General features: G+C 43.4%; 1 protein-coding gene across 1 annotated transcript in view; it reads left to right on the forward strand.

Moving 5' to 3' along the window:
• The window catches only part of RDX (radixin), a 61922-nt gene extending 48039 nt beyond the window's left edge, over positions 1-13883 (forward strand). Inside the window, exons 12-15 of the mRNA XM_044441954.1 lie at positions 4689-4781; positions 5507-5749; positions 7447-7607; positions 13214-13883. Of these exons, the coding sequence (XP_044297889.1) occupies positions 4689-4781; positions 5507-5749; positions 7447-7607; positions 13214-13250 (534 nt within the window). The 3' untranslated portion in view covers positions 13251-13883. The remainder of the gene's footprint in view (positions 1-4688; positions 4782-5506; positions 5750-7446; positions 7608-13213) is intronic.
• The last annotated feature ends 908 nt before the right edge of the window (positions 13884-14791 follow it).

Raw genomic sequence — 14791 nt, forward strand, 5'->3', positions numbered from 1 at the left:
CCCAGCTTGTCCAATCCCTGGATATCGATGCTGTCCAGCATCTCGGACCTTCGACGGACAAATTTTATGACGTCGTCTGCGGGGAGCAGTCCACCTTGATCGTCCTGCCTTTGATTACCACCCTACGGCAGGCGATGAGGCAACCCTGGGACTTGCCTTTTCACCCTCAACCCACTTTGCGGAGGTACGAAGCCATGTACTGGGTTCGGGAGGAGGACATCCCATTCCTCCTCCGCCACCCCAAGCTGAACTCGGTCGTGTTGGAGTCCTCCCAGGGTAGAGAGGCAAGAGGCCACACCACTCCGTGGGATAAGGAGGGCCATAAGATTGACTCCCTGGCCAGGAGAGTCTATGCAGCTTCAGGCCTGGGGCTGCGTATTTTGAACTACGAGGTGATGTTGGCAAGGTACCAGTACTTTATAATGCAACACCTCCACAACGTCGTCTCGGCCCTCCCAGACCACCAGGGTGACCTGGCCAAGGTGCTAATAAAAGAGGCAATGCAGGTCGCTGTTCAGCAGTTGTCCACAGCCAGGCACCATGTGGACACCAACTCAAGAGCCTTGGTCGGTGCTGTCTCTCTCCGCAGGCATGCATGGCTGAGGAGTGCCAACTTCCCGTAAAAGACTAAGTGCCAAATTGAGGAAATGCCCTTTGACGGGTCCGGGCTTTTCCATTCCAAGACGAATCATAAACTCAAAAAACTCCATGAATCCCGCATGACGGCCCAACGGATGGAGCTCCTGTTGCAGCCGAGGCGTAAGTGGGCATGGACCCGTCCGCCCTACAGACAGTCTTTCCAATCCAGGCAACAGCCTCAGCACAGGCAACAGCAACAACAACGCCGCCAACAACAGCCCCAACAACACTACCAACAGGGCCGTCGCCGATATGACGACAGGAGGCAGTGTTGACGGTACGGGCGAACCATTCCTCTAACCTATCCTTTACCCACCCCTCTCTCATCTGGGGACCGGCTGCGAAGCCGACTCCCCATTTGGGAGTCCATTACATCTGACCGGTGGGTATTGTCCATCATAGAGCACGGCTATCGGATAGAATTCGACATTGTTCCCCCATCGAGTCCGATCCGGTTTACATCATGCTCGCCGGTACTGCTCAATGAAATACAACAACTTCTTCGTAAAGGAGCGATTCGTCAAATAACTCAACATGACGGACTTCACGGATTCTACTCCAGATATTTTACGGTCCCCAAGCGGGATGGTGGCTTACATCTTATTTTGGACTTACGTAATCTGAATCGATTCATCGTGAAGAAAAAGTTTCGAATGACCACCCTCCAAAATATTTTGCCACTGCTAAGGAAAGAGGACTGTTTCTCCTCATTGGACTTGAAGGACGCCTATTTCCATGTTGTGATCCATCCCAATTATAGGCGTTTCCTTCGCTTTGCTGTTGCTTCCGATTTGTACGAATTTACGGTTCTACCCTTCGGTTTGGCCACCGCTCCGAGTGTTCACTAAATGCATGGCCCCTGTCTGCGCTTTCCTACGCCTCCAAGGCATACAAGTTTATCCTTACCTTGATGACTGGCTCCTGGTCTCCAGGTCTAGGGAAGCACTCCTCAATTCCATTCGTATTACCTGTGCCTTATTGGACAATCTGGGCCTATGCATTAATACCGAGAAATCTTCTCTTCTTCCGGTACAGAAGCTTACATTCATCGGAGCCCACTTGGATTCGACGTTGGAAAAGGCCTTCCTCCCTCGGGACAGACAACTGACTCTCGCTCATCACATCCATCGAATGCAACGAGACGGGACGGTTCCAGCGAAGTCCATCCAGAGGCTTCTGGGTCATATGGCTTCCTCCGTTGCTGTGGTACCACACGCCAGACTTCGACTTCGTCCTTTGCAGCTATTTCTCAACAAAGTATTCCATCCACAGAGAGATCCACTGTCGAAGTTGCTCCCAGTTCCATCCTCGGTGCTCCACTCTCTCCTATGGTGGTTGGTCCCGGCCAATTTGACTGTTGGGGTCCCCTTCAGGCCCCAATGCCCATCGATAACTGTTGGTACTGATGCGTCTCTTCTGGGGTGGGGAGTGGTATGCTTCGGCCTGTATACCCAGGGCACGTGGACTCATCAAGAATGCACGAATCATATCAACTTCCTGGAGCTCTTGGCGGTATTCAAAGCCCTACGCTCTTTCGAAGATATTCTTCAACATCGGGTCGTTCAGATAACGCCGGACAACTTAGCCACCGTCTTTTATCTGAACAAACAAGGTGGGACGAAATCTCCAACCCTGGCCAGACTTTCTATGCAGATCTGGGACTGGTGCATTCTGAGAGTCATTACACTAATGGCAGTCCATCTGGCCGGTACGGACAATGTGGAAGCAGACCTTCTCAGCAGGCACATACTTACCTCTCACGAATGGGAACTAGATCCTCAGACACACAATGTTCTTTTCCATCGCTGGGGGTTTCCCGACGTGGACTTGTTCGCCACCCAACAGAACAAGGTGTGCAAGACTTTCTGTTCGAGAGTGGGGATAGGGTGCGAATCCCTAGGGGACGCCTTCATGATCCCATGGAACAACCTGAATTTTTACGCCTTCCCACCAATTCCTCTTGTGATGAGAGTCATAGCGAAGATTGTATACAATCGGGCCACGGGGATACTGATTACCCCTTGGTGGCCACCCCAACCTTGGTTTGCCACACTGCTCAACATCTCTCACGGGGAATACCTTCATCTTCCACTGCTTCCGTACCTCATAACCCAGCAGGACGGTGCGCTTCACCATCCAGATATACTGTCGTTGAAACTAACAGCGTGGTGAATCCGATAGTTAATTTTGCTACATCTGTACCGACGGCAACTTCAAGTGGTTTGAATCCTGCCCTCGAATCCGCTGCATTCAGAACCTTCGAATCCGCTGGAGTCGACGTTGCTTCCTCTTTCGATCCACTAGCACTGTCGGATCCGACAATTGTTCCACTAAATCCGACAACCTTGCATCCGGATATTCAACACATCTTGGATTCCGCTCTAAAGCCTTCCACACGGAAGTCTTATGCGGCTAAATGGAGAAGATTTTCCACCTTTGCCAAGTCTCGTTCGTTCTCTCCACTTACATCATCGATACACCAAATTCTTCAGTTCTTCTTAGAACTACGCCACTCTGGACTGAAACCATCTTCGATTAAGGTGTATACGGTGGCAATCGCCTATCATCGTGGCATGCTAGATGGATCGTCCATCTTTTCTCAACCTACTATTAAGAGGTTTCTGAAGGGGCTTTATAATCTGAATCCATCGATCAGGCCAGTAATGCCTACCTGGAGTCTCTCTGTTGTTTTGCAAGCGCTTACAAGAGCTCCTTTCGAACTGTTAGCAACAGTCGATTTACGTCTTGTTTCGTGGAAGACAGCGTTTCTAGTAGCGGTTACCTCGGCCCAAAGGGCCAGTGAGCTCTGCACTCTCCACGTAGACCCACCTTACCTCAACTTTCATAGAGAAAAGGTTGTCCTGCGGCTCGATCCATCTTTTCTCCCAAAGGTGTCCATTCCCTTTCATATGGGACAAGATATCAATTTGCTGGCTTTCTTTCTGCCTCCGTCAACTCCGCTAGAGAGATCATTGCACTCACTTGACATTGTTTAGCCTTCTACAGATCTAGGACGGAATCTATTCGGCGTTCAAATAGACTTTTCATTAAATATGCTACCAGAGATCAGGGCGCTCCTGTCACTCCTCAGAGACTTTCTAAGTGGATAGTCCATAATATCACTTTATCCTATCAACTGGCTAAGATTGACTTACCCACAGCTCGTCAAAGCCATTCGACTAGGGCTGTTGCTACCTCCTCTGCCTTCGCATCAGGAGTACCGATTGACGATGTGTGTCGGGCTGCTACTTGGGCGAACCCTTGCAGTTTCGCCAAACATTATCATTTAGACGTTTGGGCTTGACAAGATTGCTCCTTTGGCAGAGCCGTTCTTTCATCTGTTCTTCATCGAGGACATCTCCCCTCCTCCATTATAGTAAGCTTGTTAATCTACCCATATGTGTAATGCACAGAGGCCACAACGAAGAAAAGGTTGCTTACCGTAACTGTTGTTCTTCGAGTGGCCATCTCTGCAGTCACACAACCCACCCACCAGCCCCGCTCGGTGTCGGTGAGTGGATATTTTTGTCGGTACCAAACGTTTCCATTTTTCTTGGTACCGATATCGTTTACAGTAGGAATATTTTTTCCACATGGGTTCATACGTTCGGTTGTCAAAGACTGAACAAAATGGCGGATGTTCCGCTCTTTATAGGCCATTGGGGAGCGGGAGCAGAGCTTTCCCGCCAAAAACTGTTAGCTTGTACTCTTCTGGCCAAAGGCACTGCACAGGCGCAGCACCCCATATGTGTGACTGCACAGATGGCCACTCGAAGAACATCAGTTACAGGTAAGCAACCTGCTTTTCTTTCCTACCTTGAGGTTTTGATTGTTACTTTTTGGCCTAGCTATATTCGTTTGAATAACCATTCCAGCTGTTCATTGCATTTTTGTTTTTTATAAAATCCACTAGGATGCAGGTCACTACTTCTAAAGAAGTCATAGCATTATAATGCAGGCAGTTTTATTAACTAGCTTGGCATCACCAGACGAAAACATAGGTTCTTCTATATTACAGTCCATTAAGTGGCGTTGCTTTATTTTTACAGGCAGCAGAACTAGCAGAATTCACTGCTAAGATTGCACTTTTGGAGGAGGCCAAGAAGAAGAAGGAAGAAGAAGCCTCAGAATGGCAGCACAAAGTAAGCATTTTGTGTACTGAATCTGTCATTTGTGAATGAGCAAGCGTTTTGAACTGCCTGCCAGAGCTCAATTTTCTGAACTAACTCGTGGGCATTTCCCACTCATTATAGTCAAATTTTCTGCATTTCTGGAGCATTTTTGGTACTAGTGCTACTGTATCCCTTTTGATATTGCAGAGGAGCAATACTTGGGTTTGCATATGTAAGAGATGTTGCTTTATCTGTTGATTATACCTGAGAATATTTATTTATTTATTAGTTTTATATACTGCCTTTTTCTTTTTTAAAGAACTGAAAGCAGCTTACATCATTTCCCTCCTGCTGCTGTCAGTCTTATCCCCACAACAGCAACCCTCTGAGGTAGGTTGGGCTGAGAGTCTATGACTGGCCCAAAGTTACTCAGTTGGCTCCATGGCTGAGCAGGAACTAGAACCCAGATCACCTGAGTTCCAATCCCATGCTGCTCTTAACCTCTAAACCACACATGTTGTCTTTTATTGAGAAAAAAGAACTTGCTGATTTGCAGAGCTGCTTAAGTTTGGTTTCTGGTCTTTTTTTGAGACTACTTGTATATAATTTTAAATGCACAGGCCTCAAATGTATAAAAAGTCAAAGTGCTTCAGTTGGTTCAATCCCATTCCTTCAGCTTGATCGAAGTGTGAGCTTGGCAGCTTTTGCTAGTTTGTGGTGCATGCATGTTAAGCAATCTATCTTTCTATCCTTAGGCTTTTGCAGCCCAAGAAGATCTGGAAAAGACCAAAGAAGAACTGAAGACTGTGATGTCAGCTCCTCCCCCTCCTCCACCCCCACCTGTTGTCCCTCCAACAGAGAATGAACATGATGAACAGGATGAGAATAATGCTGAAGCTAGCGCAGAATTGGCTTCTGATGGTGTTGTAAATCACAGGAGTGAGGAAGAGCGTGTAACAGAAACACAGAAGAATGAACGTGTTAAGAAACAGCTCCAGGTAATAAAAGCTTGCAGTGACATGTAATATAGGCCACAAACTAGAACATTCTTTGCTTGAGGGATTATGTACACCTGTCAGAAGGCTTTCTTTTCTTGGTACAGTAGCCCCATGAAGACTACATCACAGAGTGCTTTTGAAACTTCCCCCAGGTTACCTTTTTTTTTTTTTTTTTTGGGTGTGGGGGGGCAGCTGTAAGAGGGCATCCCTTTTGGACTTGCAGAGCAAGTAATTCTGTTCAGTGGGTTGTGGACATAGCAGTTGCTGCTCTCCAAAACCATAGAACAAAAGCAAATCATCATATATACTTCCATGCGCTTGTCATCACTTTTATATCACAGAAACATAATGTTTCATGAAGTCTAGAGGAAAAAAAAGTAATGGAAGAATTTCTTTGTTCATTTTATCGTTTGTGCTGTGTCATGAAGTGATATTGTTTTGGAACTGTATAAGATGAGGAAGACTGCAGCCCTATGCAGTGGGTTGATGCACATTCTTATTGTGAAATGCTCAGCACAATAACATTTTAAAGTTCTTGCTGCATGGTGCAAATTATATTGCATAATGCAAATGTTGGTTTTATTCATTTCAAATATTGAGCATTAAACCAGTTAACACCTCTTTAAAAATGCTGAGATCAGATTACATTTTAATGGAAGCTCTTGGAGTGGACTTTTCTGCTGAGCTTCCTTTTTAAATGTCTTTGGTCTCTTTCAATAATGCATATAAAGGCATCATTTACTTTGCAAGGTCATCACAATTTTTGATTCAATAAGTATGCTTCCTGGCACTATAGATGTATAATAAGCATTATTCTCAAGTATAAATCTATACTGTGAAGTAGGCAATTCTTTCAGTTGGGTAAGAAGGCTAGCTTAATACAATTCAACAATATAATTGCCATCTGTTTAAAAAAGTATCTTCAGTGTTCCTGCATGTTTCTGTACCATTTGATGGCTTGAGAATGGATTTGGAAAGTAACAATTGTACGTATTAATGCAAATTATTTGCTTCTCTTTTCCCCCATCATCTCTCTTACTCCAATTCTTTTCCAGAATATGTGCATGAGTAATTTTATTGTATAAACCATAGGTGATTTCTTGAAAGCAAGGAAAAGTTGAAACTGCTATGTTGATAAAATTTATTTAAAAGAAGACAATGAGCAACCTGCGTGCAGTGCTCAGCATTTCCAAGAAACCTTTTTTGCTGGATTGGGGCAGTCTTCCTCCACCTGGTACCCTATACATATTTTGAACTTCAGCTTTCATCAGATTCAGCAAATGGTCATAAATGCTGGGGTGTAGTGGAAAAATCTGGACGGCACCAGGTTGAGGAAGGCAGTATTGATATTATGAGGTATTGATCTTCATAAAATTTTAACAGCAGAAATTTGTATTGAGATGTCATTAAGGGATGTCATTGCCCCCCCTGCAAACGTATGCTACTGTGTTTTGTGTGTGTCTGTGTGTGTGTGTAAATCCAGAACACTGACACAGATTGAGTGACCCTCCAGATCATGATGGATCAACTTGCATTGGTGCCAGCCAAAATGGGCAGTGCTCAGGAATGCTGCGAGCTGGGTACCAGCATGATCTGGATGAGCCATGTTCCCAGCGCATGATGTGTAGCAAATAAAATGTTGAACTTGATGACCAGAAGTGGCAGTGTGTGTAACTCCCAATACTTCTGTTCAACAGGCTCTAAGTTCTGAGTTGGCCCAAGCCAGAGATGAATCCAAGAAAACCCAGAATGATGTCCTTCATGCGGAAAATGTTAAAGCAGGCCGAGATAAATACAAGACTCTTCGACAGATCCGACAGGGCAATACAAAGCAACGCATTGATGAATTTGAAGCAATGTGAGAGCTGTTACTTTGCATATATGTTCTTCATTAAGCTTGAACCAGCAGCAGAGAAACACAGGCATTTCCACTTGTGAAAGGAACACACCCCACCTTGCCAAAGCACTTATACCAGTTTGTGGTTAAAACGCATTTCATGAAAGTCTTTCAACAATAAGGCAGCCTATGTACAATGGCTCTCAGGGTGGTGTTAGCAGTTTCCATGATCTAATATCATGCATCTATATTCCTTGTCCTTTGAAGAACTAGCACAGTCTCAGGCTGACAAAGCCATTAACCCAAGCATTGATCATTTGAAAGAATACTAGCTTTTACTTTACAATAACTGACCAGTTTTGGCATGGGTGCACTTTGGGACATTATTTTCAATTAGAAAATTTGCAAAACTTTTGATACTGCTGGATTTGTCATGGATTTCAGATTTTCCCCCTTGGTGGAATTCTTTGGTGTTTCATGTCCTGTCATCATTGATGGTTTTCTTTGCCCACCTCTTCACAAAGGTCTAGATGGCACATACTTGTTCCAACATACCTTTTTCCTTTTAAAAAGGAAAAGAAAGTGGAACTTTATTTGTAAAAAATAATTGCTTGTGTTACTGAAATCTTTAGTTTTTCAAAGAGAAGTAGGGAAAAAGTAATTTCTCTGGGTTCTTCTTCCTTTGTGTTCTTTTGTCATATGGATTGCAATGAGGGAAACTGGACCTTTCTGATAAGGGTGCATATGAAAACATCAGTCCCAAGCAAGGGACAGTATCCTACCTCATTACTATATATGATGACTGGTCCTCTAAACACCTTCTTAAAATGCTGTGTTAAGCTTGGATCTCCATAGCTAAAAATGACACAAATCTAGGAGCCTTTACTCTTTAATATTCTGTTCTATTGCAGATAGATTTATAGTATTCAAAGAGTGCTCAGCTGCCTTTTTGTCGAGTAAAATTGTGCATCATGTATTTTACGCATTTTTAAAAAATGTAACCTGTCACTGGTATGCTATCCAATGGGAGGAAGTGAAATGTTTGAGCTTGTCTGGATTTCTTTGTATTCACTTAACATTGCTGTGGGGCTCATTTCTTAATGAAGTCTGTGCATAAAACAATGCTGCTTTGCACTTGCTTTAAGGCCCATTTGCACATCATGTTCTTCCTGTTCCTTCCATGATATCTCTGAAGATGCAAAGTCACAGCCTCTGTGTGCTCTGTGTTTTCAGGGAATCTGGTTACAGGGATTGTGGCAGAATACAGGCAAATGAGTTGTATGAACAAATGTTTAGAGTGAAGTTCAGCATACACTCAATTAATTTTGAGTGTCTGTTTTGAACCAATGTTGAATCATTCTTATCTAATACTCCTTGGAATGACTAAGCAAAACTGGGCACCTTGAGTTTGAGGATTGTCTTTATAGAAATTAAACTGAAATTATGTACCTTTTTATAGATCTTTAACTAGCAGTTGGGAGAAAGAAGTGCTGCTTTCTCTGAGGATGGTTCAGCTGACTTCTGTTTGGTATTATGCACTCGACATTTACACATCTATTACAATTGCCATTTTATTAAATTTTCATGCACAAGTTCCTTATGAAACCTGTTGAGGGTTGTTGTTGTTTTTTCTGAATATTACTAGAGATCCATTGAGGGAGGGAACAGTACACATACACAAAGGGAACAGTACATATGCACATATTATTTTTGGGATAAAGGTAGCTGGCTAACCTTGCATAGACTGGTGTGCAAATGCTGGGCACATACTCCGAAATGCTGTTTGATTGCCCTGGAGCATTTCTGTTTCCATTTGCAGAAATTGGGGCAAAGTATTGCATGCTTTCATGCAATGAATCATGAGGCCTGAATTTCTAAAGTGTTCAACAATCTTGCCATAGCAGGTGGGATGCTGTGCATGGTTCTTCTCTGAAATGTGTGCACATGCATTCACATGCTAGTCTGTCAGTGTGAGGGAGGGAAATACCAGTTAGATTTGCTATTCATAATCTATAATGTATAGATTAGTATTTAAATGGGTCTAAATCGTATATAAAACCATGTGGATTTTTCTAAGCAACCAGGACATAACATTTGTTAACAAGGATTTTCACCATGAATAGCATTGGTGATGGTAGTCACCAGCTGTTGGGGAAACATTGCGGCAGAAAGCAAATTATTGGTGAAGTAATTTTCAGTGTGCTTCCCCGCTTCTTTCCACTCCCCTCCTTATCAAGTTTTGTGTTGTAAAATTAAGCTACAGTTAATAACATCTATTATTTTGGATAACATTCATTGGCTAACAATAAAGAGAATACAGTTCATTCTTCTGAGGTCCACTGTTGTTATTTCATCCATCTTCCCAAACAATATTGTCTGGTTGCATTGTAAAATTCTAATTTTCTTGAATACATGTTTGGAACATGCAAAGTGTAAGCAGAAGCTTTGGAGGGAGGGTCTTCAGTTGTGAGCAAAAATGGTCCTTGTGGGTCCCAAAGAGATGAATCAATGCCACGAAAATTCTCTCAAGGACAAGGAGGTGATCCAAAGCACAGGGATCATGTGGCAAAGTTTAGAACCGATTGTTTGATGCATGTCATGAGGTGACTGGAGAGGACTTGCACAGCTGTGTGCCCGCATGTTCAGTTTTGAATCTGCTCCAATTTTGCCACACGAAGGTGGATAGAGTCATAAACAAATTTGAGTTGGAAGTTCATTTCCATGTCATTGGCTAATTGTTGCACATGCAAAGTGAGGCCACCTCTGAGCCAGTTCAGGCTCAACTTCCTGGTTTTATAATATAGTTTATTCTAAGTTTAGTTCGGTCAGAGAAATTTATGACAGTGCATGCAAATGAAAGCATTGTACTGCTTCATTGTAATATTGTACTTTTGCATCTGTCCAGGCAATCATCATGGGTTTTTCACAGCATTCTGTTAAATCAGTAAATGAGCAAAATGGGTTGGCTGGAGTGTTGGACTTGTAACATACCAGATATTCTAGTGTCTGCTTCCTATAGCATATCACTTTGCCTGCTTAACTGGTGTGTATCTGAGTAAAAGAAGTTGCCTTATGTGTAGGAAGGGTTCAGAAAAAGAAGCCTCTCCATAATACTCTTACAGAGGAAACAGCAGAGTTACGTACTATGTAAAAGGGTACTTGAGAAAGAAGTAATGGCAGCTGCCTATATGTAGCACAGGCAGTAAATTTACCCAGGTAACACAAAGGAAATGCAGTCCTTTGTGCCATCCACAATTTTGTATTGGGTATTTATGTGGTTGGAAGATTATGTTCAGGCATTCACCCAAGGATGCTATACATTTCACAGTATGTTTTCTGATAACTGGATTCTCTTAGGGTGCATGTAGAAGTCAAAGAAATGTGTAATGTGTGTGTTAATGTGTTCTGAATTTCAGAAATGGTTTCTTTAGAGCCAAATGAATGGTTCCATTGAGCTCTTTCATATAGCTTCCTTTTGCAACTCTAAAGGTCACCCTTACCTAATTTTTCTCCTCCTTTGTGTGGCATATTTAGGAGGAGTCAGGGATTACAAAGAAGCGTAACATTTGCAGACCAAAAAAATATAAAAAAGCAAAACTGATAAATTGTTGAAGGAAATAGTATGATGTATGTTTGAAGGCACTGTTATTTTCTGCTTTATCTAGAGTGCTTTGAATAGAATTCCACTTAGCCTAAAGAACAATAGTCACCTCTTGTCTTCTGAATTTATTCTTGGCTTTTGAGATCACCCACCACCATATAGGATCGCCAAATAGCTTACTGGAAAATAGTTCTCAGTTGAATATATCCAGCAATTATTCCTGCCTTCTGTGCAAGGCAGGACTGTGTAAAACAGATGACTGCTTCCCTTCCCATGGAAGGAGAATCCTGTCTGCTCTCTGTTTACCAGGTTTGTGCAAACCTCTGTTCCATTTTCACCCTTTGGGGCTGATTTGTCTGTCTGTTTTCCTGCAGGCATGCTTTTTCAAAGCCACATGCCATCTCAAAAACAATGGTTTAACACTATCTGTAGCTATACTTTTATTGCTAATTATTTTATTTATACTATTTTATACTTTATACTATTCTTTTATTGCACTCTGTGCAATGCCCACAGACTCAGACTGCCTCCATTGTGCAACATCTTTGTCAGTGCTCTTGGTCATCCTACAAGCAGGAGTGGGAAGTTGTTCAGCCTGCGGGCCAGGCTGCCATCTGGAAAATCTCCCTTGTCAGCTGTGGGTGTGGCCAGAGCTCAAACAGGGCATGGCCATCTCCTTTTCACAGCCCATTCTCGCTTGTGTGTACCATCAGCTGATCAACGAAGATCAGCTGTGGAAAGTGGCATTTTCCACTACCATAGTGGCACACTAACCCTAAACCTGACCTGCATATCATGGCAGGGGTATAAATCTCTGTTGAGGGTTGAAAGTACATTTCCAACTGCTGATTGGAAATGAGCTCTTCCCTGCTCAGCAAGTGGGAGGGGGATCGGGTGTAGAGGCAAAGCCTGGGGAATTGGTTGGCAGACTTTCACACTAGCTTTCTTTCCGTCTAGCTAACCAAAACTGTCAAGCTGGCTGGGGAATGCTCAGAATGGCAGGCCAGCCCATCTGGAGGGCACCCAGCTGCATATTGTAAAACTGTTTTCAAGTCAAATCTCACAACACTGCAGAGCATGCAAAAGACAAGAACTAAAATGTGTTGTAACTCAGCTGAGGTGTAAAAAATATTGACTGCAGAAGGTTCTGTAAAATAATTTGAAAGTAATATCAAACACTCTATGTATCCAGACTGCAGTAGCAAGCAATAACAGCAGTGTCCTCTCCATGGCTGCATTTCTGATCTGTTGAAGAAATTGTTTTTTCCAGACTTTCCAGCCCCTGCCCCCTTTCCTGACAAGTTCTTTAGACAATAGGAAAAAGTGTAACTTAGGATTCAGGAACTGCTAGAGCAACCTGCCTTGACCTGGAAGCCCACCAGCATGGCAGGTGATGGGAATAGCTCAGCACATCTGAAGGTCACTTGGTTGGAGGAAGGCCACCATAGAGCCTTAAAAGGCAAGCAGTCTCATCTCTGGATATTGTATGATTCTGTTTCAAGTTTGCTTTCTTGCTTACTAAGCACTCAATAGACAAGCATGTTCTTTGTGTATCTGCATAGCAGGTTGCAGATCCAGTTCCTGAATGCTCCTATGTAAATGAGCTTGCAACATCAAAAAGAGTTTTTGCTATCAGTCATGTGCTAATTCAATGTGTATTTGTTCTCTAACTCAGTGCAGACCTATGTGGGTTTACTCATTAATTTGGGCTCCCGAGTGTGTATAAATTCGTGGTGAATTGTGACCATAACTAGCTCAGAAGCCCTGCAGTCAACGTATCCCCACCTCATTATTTCAGAGCCCAATTCCAGGGAAATCTTTTCCATGGAAATTATGCAAGCCCTCTAAACATGCAGGGTTGGGGGGATTTATGATGTTGCACTTTGGCTCCCATTGGCCAGGCTGGCTGGTGCTGAACCCTGCTGTAAATAGGCTTTAAATAACCATGCTTGTGCAGGAGTTCTTTTCCATTTTCTCATTAAATCTGCTTTGGTCTTTCTTCTTCTTCTTCTGTGTCTTTATGCAGGTTACAAAAGTACGCTCTCTTGCAACCTTTAGGATAGAAACTTATTAAGGAACAACAGAAGAACCTGTGAGGTCTACCCAGGCTTGCCTCTGTGCTTCTGTTATTTGGAAAAGTTTACAATCCTTTAAACAAACAAAGGTGCTAAGTCTTTTTCGATTCTCTTGAAGGAGCCAGTCGTGGTTAGGAGATCCGCCTGGACTCAGTTCTCCAACTTGATTTTTCTAAGCATTTCTTCTTTGGGAGTATATGGGAGGGGCTGTCATCTGAAAAGATAATGCACATTTTCAAAATGCTTGATGTGGTGTTGCATCTCTTGGGTGCAGGAAAATGTCAGCAGAAGCTAATCTATTCTGTAAGAGGGTTGCTCAGATATTTCTGCATGAAACCTGACAGAAACTAGGCATTTAAGAGAAATTGCTATTTTACTTGCCGTTTACACATATTTTTAACACATTTTATAATAAGCCCTGATGGCCTAATAACCAGTGATTTGTTACGGGCAAGCGCAATCTCTTCATGAATTATTTTTCTTTTAAAGTGCTGCCATTGGTCCCCCTTCCCCCGCCAACCGTGTCATTCAAGTGGCCAATTTATGCGTGTGTGTCTAGATGAAGATTTATTGTAAAATGTCTCTGCAGTATTTGAATAAATGCACTCTACATGCTATACACACTTGCCTGATGACTCAGCTTTTACTCTGCTAAACCTCTTGCCTGAAAAATAATGGTTGAAATGGCCCCAAGGGAGGGAGAGGGAGAGCTCAGGCTGTAACATTCCCTTTTGCTTTTCACTTAGGGTAAAGAGGTCTCAGAAAACTGGAATGCACTTTGCCATGTGCTGCAGTTGTGGCCACAGAGTTTAGGCCAGGGATTGGCTACACAAAACCTACTGGCTGCATGTGCCCCTTTTTGCCACCCACACCTATTTTTCTTTAAACAAAACAAAGTGGAAGTTACGGCTTACCACTAAGAAGGTTTAGAACTGACACTGTTGAAAACGAGCATTCATGTATAGACTAACCTTACCCAGGCTGGTGTCTTCCAGATGTATTGGACTACAACTCCCATCATGGCCGGCAAGCTTGACCAATGCAGTGATGACAGCTGAAATTCAGCAGATCTAGAGAGTATCCGAATAGGAAGGCTGGTACAGACCAAAAATGCTTGGCAGCCTCATTCAGGGCAATTCTGGATTTGATGGGAATTGAGCATTGGCTGTTAGCTGCACCCAGATCCAGCCTAATATAGGCTATTCATGTGGTATGAACAGTGTTTGCTGTTGGGTTCTAGCAGCAGAACAAAAAACATTTCCTGGGAGCAGCCTTTTCCAACCTGGGTCCCTCCAGAGGCACTGGACTACAATGCCCATAATTCCTTGCTAGGATGCTGGTGGAGGTAATAGGGGCGGTAGTCCCACCCCTCTGGAAGGTCTTAGTTTAGGAGAGTTTTCCCTAGGGGCTCTGTTTTGCCCATGGCTTCGAGCAAGTGGAGGGCACAGCTCTGCTTTGGAAGGGTGGCTCTGATAGTACGAAGAAGCTGACCTTAGAAAACACCAAGCGTGTGCCTGATGCTGTCCCTG

Source organism: Varanus komodoensis, unplaced genomic scaffold (genome assembly GCF_004798865.1).
Source record: "Varanus komodoensis strain SLA01 unplaced genomic scaffold, ASM479886v1 scaffold4, whole genome shotgun sequence".
NCBI lineage: Eukaryota > Metazoa > Chordata > Lepidosauria > Squamata > Varanidae > Varanus > Varanus komodoensis.